Below are 9398 nucleotides of genomic sequence, written 5' to 3'. Positions count from 1 at the left end.
AATTGTTTTGATCATAGACTGACCTCCCAGATCCTCTGTTCTTATAATTTTATTCTGTTCTTGGCTCTTCCATTTGTTGATTGAGTTCAGGGAGATGCTGCCACATATGTCATTCTGTGGTTTTTGTCGGTTCTTGTTGGTTTTCAGTCCACAGAACTTCTTTTAGGATGTTTTTCATAGCAGGATTGGCTTTGGCAAAATCCGTTAACTTCTGTTTATCTTGGAATGTTTTGATTATACCTTCGCATTTGATATTATATGTATTGGTGATTGTCTTTTAGGGTCTAGCCTTCCTGGGGTTCGTTGAGTTTCTTCAATGCCTCCCGCTCCACAAACTCTGTTCAGGCCTTTTTTCCTAGTGACAAACAGTTCAGGGATGGCTGTGGCTGTTTTGCATTGCCATTTGGTTTTCAGTGGAAACTGTCCCTTTAAATTTTGAGGAGATCTGTGTGCATGCGTAGTAGAACCCTCCGGGTGTGGGTGTGGGGTATCTACTCGCTCAGGCACCCTCTCTAGTCTCCTGAATGGAGGTGCACAGACAGTGAGAGACCAATGAACAGATACCAAAAATAAACAAGCAAACAAACAAACAAATAAATAAATAAGAGCGTCCACATCTTTATCTCCACGGTTCTGTCAGGTGTCCATGGCTGCTCTGATCCTTCACCCGCTTGGTCTCACCCAAGATGGTGGCTCTGGGAGCAGCTGAGCATCTTGAATTAGAAAGCACTGGATTTCTTGCTTCTGCTACAGATTCCACTGGCTGTAAGCCTTCCAACCTTCTAAATCTGCCTTTTAAGTTGTTCAGAGTTCTGGCACCATCCCCTGAGCCTGCTTGGTTCGATATTCTGTGTTGTTACTGATGGAGTTCCTCACTGCCCTTCTACCCTACCCACCATCTTGTTTGTTCCTCTTCTGTACCATGTTCTTGAGAGTCCCCGCAGTCTCTATCCTACCAGTAAGCCTGGTCCTTCTTATGATTTCATGTTTTGTTCCACATTTTCTCCCAATGTATCCAGGCCCTTCTCATGAGATCTCTTTCTGAGTGGTTGGCAAAGTAAGCCAGGCACCATGTAGTTCTTCTGGTTTCAGGGGTGTGGCTCGCAAGTCCATTAGTCCATTAGACTAATTGTTTTCATGTGTCTTTGATTTTCTTCACCCTTTTTTTACTCTTCATTTAATATTACTTTCTTAGCATCTCACCTTTGTCCTATACTTTAGTGTTTCATTCTTTCCTATGTGGTGAGCTTGGGGAAGGGAACCAGCAACCATGGGCATCCAGCCTCTTAGGTAAGCAGCCACATAACTGAGAAAACTAGGTGATACAGTTCCAAACTCTTGCCCTTGGAGTTTCTCCTCCTGGGTATGACTTTGAAGAAGGTCAGTATACGGTGAACTGCTTCCTAAAAGTTCAGGTGACTAGCTCAGGGTAAGGAGACAAGATTTTTATCAAAATGTCTGCAGGTAGTAGACAGTCCCGAGTCTTGCAAGCGCAGCACATATGTGTGTGTGTGTGTGTGTGTGTGTGTGTGTAAATGATGGCATCAACAGTAAGAGATCTGACAATCTTAAGGGAGTCTGAAAAGCGCTCCACCTCCTCTAAGTGCTCATGTGCTTGGCTGGCATCAGCGATGATTCTGCAGCCTCTCGGCCCAGTGGAGGTGAAGGGGCGCGGAGGCACTCCTGGACCCCCCTCCCCCGCTCTCCCCCAGCGCCTCCGCGCTGTCCTGGGGGTGGACCGCGCCGAAGCAGGGAGGCAAAGGCGCAGCGAACCTCCTCTCCTTCAGCGTCCCGCCCTCCTCTCTCCACCTAGGCCTGAGTGTGGGCGGGGCGTGGGCGGAGCGCGCGGAGCTCCGCCCCCCGTCCAACGCGCCGCCTGCGGGAGGGTGACGGGCCAGCCGCGCCGCGTCCCCGCGCCTTCGCCACCTCCGCTGCCGCCCGCAGGCCCCCGCGTCTCTGCGTTCCGCGTCCCGGCTCCGGCGAGATGACGCTGAAGATGAGCGAGGGCGGGGGCGGCATGCGCACGGCGCTCTCCGACCTCTACCTGGAGCACTTGCTGCAGAAACGCAGCCGGCCCGAGGTGAGCGGACGCGGGGCGCGGGGCCTCGGGGCGCGGGAGCGGGCCCGGCGCGGGGGGCGCCCCGGGACCCGTGTCCTTGCGGGCGGCCCCTGTCTCCAGGGCGGAGGCTGCGGAGCAGTGGCGCCAGGGGCTAGAGGTGACAGCCCGGGGAGGGCAGCCCGGGGAGGCCGTGGGGCCCCGGGGAGCACGTAGTACGGTCACGGAAAAGTTCCTGGACGGCACGTAGGGGACCGAGGCCAGCAGAGGTCTCCCTGTTCGCTTAGGAAGTGCTGCTGTTTGGAGGAATAAACAAGATGGGAAACGCCAACTTTGGGCTTGACTGCCCTCGCTCGTGGTCCCTCTGCGTTGTAGGCAGCTGTCCTGTGGGTATTTGTGGGTGGACCAGTGACTCTCAGGATTTCCGGGGGGGATTCTGCCCGCCAGACCCTTGTGAGGGCCGGTGAACAGCTGTTAACCTCAGTCATTTCTTGTTTCCCGATCTTCCCCCATTTCAGTGGCTTGATACCCTGGGAGGTGTTTGGCCTCACCGCAGTGTCCAGAGGACACACAGAGACAGACAGAGAGACAGAGAGCCTCAGCAGGCACATAGTGTCACTTGCAGCCCCAGGGTAGGGCCATTTCACGCTCACTTCTCCCTTTAGCTTAAGTGCCTGGCAGAGTGGGGCTTCAGTCAGACATGTTTGCTGACTTAATAAATGAACGAAGAGGTGGACATTGGAGATTTACTGTAAGCCGCTGATGTTACAGATGAGCAACCAGTGCGGCCGACTCTTCTGGCTGCCTGGAATTCGGACAATGTAGGCATCAGAACTGAAGCTAGATTTTGTGTCTGCACTGAAAATTCAGTTCTTTCTGTTTCACCGCTTCACCTTCATATATACAGTCTATGTGTGCCTACTTGGACTCATGGTATGGCATTATAGGGTCAGCAGTTCAAACCCACCAGCTGCTCCTCAGAAACCGTATACAACTGGAATTCTGGTGTAGGTTGGCGGTTCAGAGTCAGCAGCTGCTCCTTGGCTGCCCCTGACAGGGTTACTATGAGATGGAACCAACTTCTCAGTCCTTAATAACGACAGCATGTGTCTGTGTACTGGTCTGTCCTAGGGCATCTAGATTGCAAACAGCCTGGCTCAAAGGACACAGAAGACAGGACACAACTGAAAATCATGTTGGGGGGGGAGGGAGAGGGTTCACTTGATGGGGAGTATTTTCTTCCCTACAAGCGAGAGGTCACTTGGCTGACCTTGGCTTATTTTTAATTCAACACATATTACATGTATAATTCAGTGACATGGGTTACATTCTAGTTGACTCCACCACCATTAACATCAATTCCGTGTCTTCGAAGCACAAGGTCCCCCTTTTTCCCTCCCTGGCACCCCTGGTAACTACTTACAATGTATGGTTTCTATATAGTTGCGTATTTCATATTAGTGCGACCATGACATACTTGGCTCAGCGTGTTTTCAAGGTTCAGCATGTTGTGGCATGCACCTGAACCAATTCTCCTTAGGTATGTGGTACCACACTGCTTATCTGCCATCTGTTGTTGGACACTTGGTTGTTTCCACCGCTTTGCTTCACTTCTCCTAGACTAGCCATGTACATAAGATTCTGTGTTCTACCACCAAACTCTTGTCTTCACGTCTTTCTATTTCTTCACAACCTTTATGATCATTGCCATTCTAATGGGAAAGAAGTGGTATCTCATTGTGTGTCTGATTTACATCTCCTAATACGCCAGACTGCAAGGTAGGCAGTTCAGGCTCACCAGCTGCTCCTCAGAAACCCTATACAAGGTCGTTATGGGTCGGAGTCGACTCGACAACACTTAACAACAACAACAAAAATGGCTAATGCAGAGTCCTGGTGTGGTGCTGTGGGCTAATGCTGGACTGCAACGACAGTTTGAACCCCAAGGTCAGAGGTTCAAATTCACCAGCTGCACCTTGAAATCGCTATACAGGGTCACTAAGAGTGCTAATCAACTGGAGAGCAAGCAGTTAACAACAACAACAGGCCCAGTAATGCTAATGACAGGCGCCTCGCTGGCTGCTAACCCTAACCCACCTGGCAGCTAGCAGCTTTGCTGGAGAAAGACTTGGTGATCTCCTCCTCTCGTGTTTATAGTTCTCAAAAAGTTTCTTCCAATCTAGGTTGTCTTGCCACCTTATTGTTGCTAACGCTTTTGTTGCCATATCTGATAATCTGCCATTAAACACTAGGTCTCTCAACCTTGCTCAACATCTTCTTATAGGAATTGTAAAATTTGCTTCCCTCCACCCCCCACCCCTCACATTTTGGTCCCTTCTCCATTTTGAGTTGTTTTTTATGTGTGGTGTGAGGTATGGACCCTAATTCATTGTTCTACATGTTGATATCCAATTTTGCCGGAATCATTTGTTAAAGACACCATTCCTTCGCAATTGAATGGATTTAGCATCCTTGTAGAAAATCTGTTGACCAGGTTGTTGTTGTTGTTGTTAAGTGCCGTTGAGTCGATTCTGACCCATAGCCACCCTATATAGGGTTTCCAAGGAGCAGCTGGTGAGCTTGAACCACCGACCTTGCAGTTCAAACGGCTTTGCAGTCTGACGCGTTAGCCCACAGCGCCACACCAGGACTCCGTTGACCATAGATGTATGGATTTATTTCTGAACCATTGGTTTGGAGTCCCGGTGTGGTGCGGCAGGGTAATTCACTGGACTGCGAGGTCAGTCTGAATGGCAAGGTAGGTGGTTCAAATCCACCAGCCACTCCTCGGAAAACTGATACAGGGTCGCTGTGGGTCGGAGCTGACTCAGTGGCACTTACCCATAACAACAATCCATTGGTCTCTTTAGATACCGTTTCTAATACCAGTGCCAGGCTGTGTGAATTGCTGTAGCTTTATAGTATGTTTTGGAATCAGGAACTCGGAGCCCTCCTATGTCGTTCTAATTTTTCCTCAACATCGCTTTAGCTTTTCTGGGTTCTGTGTCCTTCCATATAAGTTTGAGGATCATCTTTTCTATTTTTTTCAAGGAAGATTGGAGGAATTCTTAGGAGAAAGCGAAGGCACCTAGAGCCGGCCTCAAACTTGCATCTAGTTGTTGGTTCATTTGAGGGAGGTAGTGTTCTGCTTCTAGAGTTCTCATTTGCCGGAAATGATAGTAGAAAACCAAGTGTAACTTTCAAATGACTTAGTCCTTTCCCCATTTTTCCAATACGTGGTGTAACCTCATCCAATCTGCCCTTCACTTTCAGGAACTTTCTTACATTATTTCAGACTAGGAGGACTTATGAACCTTGCAGTTAAAAATCAGGTTTTACTATGGCCACTGTAGATTAGAGTTTTATCATGTAAGTTCCATTTAATATTTACGTTGGAGAACATAAGTTAACCTTTTAACTTATTTGTTCTCCTTAGATAAGATGCCTAACTAGAATATCAGGAATAGATATTTCTGTTCAAGATCAATTTGCTTACATCTAACTTACCAGTTGATATTCTGGATAATTCTTTCTTGTGAAAATTGATAACCCTTCCGCAGTTGTACCAATTAAAAATGACTCAAGACGTTGTCAAGTGCCACCTAGAGGGCAAAATTCCCAGCCTGCATTGAGAACCATGCCTTATAACTATGACCTGGGAAGAGTTGATATTTTATTGATGCCAAGATTTGTGTCTTGATCAATGAATTGCCCTAGCCTTTTGGTGTTGCTGAATACTGTGTGTGTAGAGTATGGAAAGGGGCGAGTCATCTAGCTGGGGGAGAGGAAATAAGGCCAACAAAGGGAAGAAGAGGGAAAGCAGTGGGATTAGGGAACTAAAATACAGCTCTCTTAGCATAGAGGGTTTTTTTTTTCTCTGTTCTTTAGGGTTGTAGGTTCTAACTCATGGTGACCCTACGTGGGCAGATCATCAGACCCGTCTTCCGTGGTGCCTGAGGGTGGGTTCAAACCATCAACCTTTTGGCTGGCAGTCAAGTGCTTAACCAGTCCTTTATGTTTTTGCTTTTGTGTAAAGACATGAGCAAGAGCAAAACACATGTATCGCCTTTTGCTCTAAAGTCGCCTGTCTTCTGCAGACTTTTCTGCACACTGTGTAGAATGACCGGTCCCTTGAGCCGACTTCAGCCTTATTTTTCTCCATAGCATTTGCCATCATCTGCGAGTACTTTGTCGAAGCCATGGGTGATGCTGACTGTCTGTAGGTGCCACTGGAATGTCCGAGTTGGGAGCACAGGTGTTTTCAGTTCTCACCAAGTACAGGTTGCCGCCTGGTGGAATCCATGAGCTTACACTCACGAGACTGACAAGCAGAGGAAATGAGGCTTGACTTGTGGCGGAGACAAGTGCTTGAGGAGAGAACAGGAGGGCTTGAGGGGCTCTTTCCTGGAACTGGCGGGCCGCAGTTACTATAAGTCTACCCGCCTGCCACCTGTAGCCTCACTTTCCCACTATTGCGTTGGTGGAATGAGCTTGTATGAAGGTCTGGGCAGCCGTGAGCTTGACGTCTTTCCCATGAAGTCTCCTCTGCGCTGCTCCCTGGAGTTGGAGGTTTACTTGTCCTTTAACATTGGACAAGTGTCGAAACTGTTTCAAGCGTCTGTCCAGTTCTGTTTTCTCCCCGAGGAGGAGCAGTGCCACTTGGCTTCCTGTTTTGCTGCAGTGCAGCGGGTATAGACTTAGTGCATGGAGGAGATTAGGGTGCAACCTGTGCTTTTAAGATGGGTCTTAAAGCAAAGGCTGGCTTGGCTCTTCGACCTTCCTTTCCCCCCAGCCCGGGTTCCCAGCGCCTGTCGTTTGTGGCTAGCTCGTGCTGACTAGCCAGTGCTAACCCTTTCTAATACCTTGGGGCAGTCTGCTGCTTCTTCTCAGGTGGAATAGGGGTTTGTGTGCACTGGACTCTGGGCTGTGAGGGGCCGAGGGCGCTCCTCTTGGTGGTCACTGGCCTTCACCAGGGTCTCTACGTGGGAACAACTGGCAACGAGTCTGGCAGTCCACTGCACAAAGGTTTGTTCTTCCCGTCGCCACTGTCAAATGCTCCTAATCTGACTCTTTGTGGGAGGAAGCCAATTTTAGTTGCCCAGGCTCTTTGACCTTCCCGCCCCCTGCCAAGTTTGGTTTTCATCTCCTTTTCAATTCCAACTTCCTTTGAGCAACTGCCTCTGCCCTTTGAACCTGCTGCAGATGTTTCCTCCCTCTGAACCAAGTTTCGGAGCTGTGGGCTGCCTGGCAGGTGGGCGGGCCTTGCCACTCCAGTAGTTTGTACTCTTAAAGGGCAGGAGGTCGCAGAACCAAAGCCAGACCCAGTTTCTCTGGCATCTGAGCAGTCAGTTTGGTGGTGGTCGGGGCAAGTCTACCTTGTCCCTGTCCACTGGAGAAGTGGGTGAACTCAGAAATGAGATCTAGTACCCTTCACCCTGATTGCTTGTTCAACTTGTTCTCGTCACTGGCCCTTCATGTTTAGGTGGGGACAGAGACACAAAAATGACAAGAGCATGTCTTGATGACCAAGGCTTGAGTCATTCCAGCTGAGGGGGACAAAGCATGTGAGAATGTACTGAGGGCCGCAGAGACAGGTAGAGTTTGAGCCCGGTTAGAGGGGCCCTGGAGGGCTGGGGCACTTGGGCGGCACATGGGAAGAGTGAGTGGACAGACAGGACAGCTGCAGTCTGCCTGGACAACGTACATCACTCCCCTTTTTCCTATGCTTGCTTTAGGCCATTTGTGTGACAGGAAGACTATGATGCAACTCCATCCACGAGACAGAACTGATGGCTGAATTCGGATAGCTCTGTCTCTTCTTGCAGATACCACCACCCTCACCATTTTGCTGTTGCTTGTGACTCCTAGCGACAGTTTATAGGGTTTCCCAGAAGCAGCTGGGGGGGGGGGGGGGGTTGAAGCGCTGACCTTGTGGTTTGCAGTCCAGTGCTGATCCGGTAGCGCCAATCCAGGAGTCCATTTCAAAAGCCTTATTTAGAGAAAACGTTGGTTCGTTTTGAAGGAAGCAGACAGTTGTCGCCTGTACCCTCGAGTGCTTATAGTCATGTGGGACACAGGTTAGGGTTAGGGTCCTGAGTCTCTCATTGGCTCCTTTCGTTTGGTTTTTACTGTATGTGTGTAGTAGGGCCTGTATTAGGCATTCGTGTGGTGAATGAACAAGTGGATAAAATCGTGGATTTCTCTTCAGAGTAAGGGAGCTGCTGAGGTGTAGAGTGAGGTACTAAATTATTCTGTGTGTGTGTGTGTGTGTGTATACAAGGGCATGTACACACACAAGTATCACATGTAAGTATTAGGGTAAGTAAAAATTGTTGCTACAAAATCGTAGAAACATTTATTAAATAAAAGTACCTCACTGTGAGGCCATTGTTTCTCTTCATCGCCTCCCTCTAGGTCTATACACTTCTGAAGGTGGAGTTTCCATCTCTCTAACCTTTCCCCAGGGAATTTTGTCCTCTTCAATTATGCTCCGTCAAAACAGCACTTTGGGCATCCTAAAGAAACTCAGATTATCTTCCTTTGCAATGTTCTTTGTGTTTGGGGGACAAATCGAAGTCTGAAGGGGCAGGATCAGGATTGTAGGGTGGATGGGCTAAGGCTTCCCAATGACATTCTCACAGGACAGCCCTTCCTACTCTCGAAAAATGAGGTGTGTTGTCATGATGGGCCAAAAATCCCTCCGTGCAATTTTCCTGGCGTTTTTTTCACCTATGCAGTTTCCCTTTTCCCAAAAGCTGCTTTTGAAGAAGCCCTGTGGTCATCTTGTGCCTCTGCCTTGAATGTAACTGGTCTAACAGATTGCCTGGCGCCCTAATGAGACTAAGACGAGTTTACAGCCTTCCACTGCACACAGAGGCACATTTCAGTGGCTTTCGTTGGGAATAAACCCGTGATATATGAACTGAAACTCTAGTAGCAAATGCTGGTAATAAGGAGAGACAAGGGGCTGGTGTAAAGACTGAGGAATTCAGGGGAGTTTTCACAGACCGGAGGGGCCTCAGGGAGGGCTTACGAGGCAGGGTGGAATGTGTCTCAGGAGGAAAATGTGACTTAGGGCCAATTTGTGGTGGAGAAGTTGCACTTTGCTTTTGTGAGCTGGTTCTTCAGTTGCCACGTTGGGAGTTTCTGTTTGTCTTAGTCATCATCTGCAAATTCTGGGTGAGTGTGATAGTGCCTCTTAGTCACCGTAAGGGATGGTGTCTTGCTGGATAAGCACATTGGAAAGACCAGCCTTCGGGGCAGCAACTCTTGAGATGTTCTGGCTGGAATTTGTTCAGCCTCTGGTTAGCTTTGCTGACTCCTTAATTTAAAGGCTGACATG

The 9398-nt window shown here is 48.9% G+C and overlaps 1 protein-coding gene across 3 annotated transcripts in view; it reads left to right on the top strand.

The window, feature by feature from the left end:
• Positions 1-1958: 1958 nt before the first annotated feature.
• The window catches only part of MPP1 (membrane protein, palmitoylated 1, 55kDa), a 33499-nt gene continuing 26059 nt past the window's right edge, over positions 1959-9398 (top strand). The window contains exon 1 of one of the 3 annotated variants that reach the window (XM_006876836.1): positions 1959-2080. In XM_006876836.1, the coding sequence (XP_006876898.1) occupies positions 1985-2080 (96 nt within the window). In that variant the 5' untranslated portion in view covers positions 1959-1984. The remainder of the gene's footprint in view (positions 2081-9398) is intronic. The other 2 variants (XM_006876837.1, XM_006876838.1) reach the window with 2 other exon arrangements.

Source organism: Chrysochloris asiatica, unplaced genomic scaffold (genome assembly GCF_000296735.1).
Source record: "Chrysochloris asiatica unplaced genomic scaffold, ChrAsi1.0 scaffold00419, whole genome shotgun sequence".
NCBI classification, from domain to species: domain Eukaryota; kingdom Metazoa; phylum Chordata; class Mammalia; order Afrosoricida; family Chrysochloridae; genus Chrysochloris; species Chrysochloris asiatica.
This window is presented reverse-complemented; position numbering and strand designations above follow the sequence as displayed.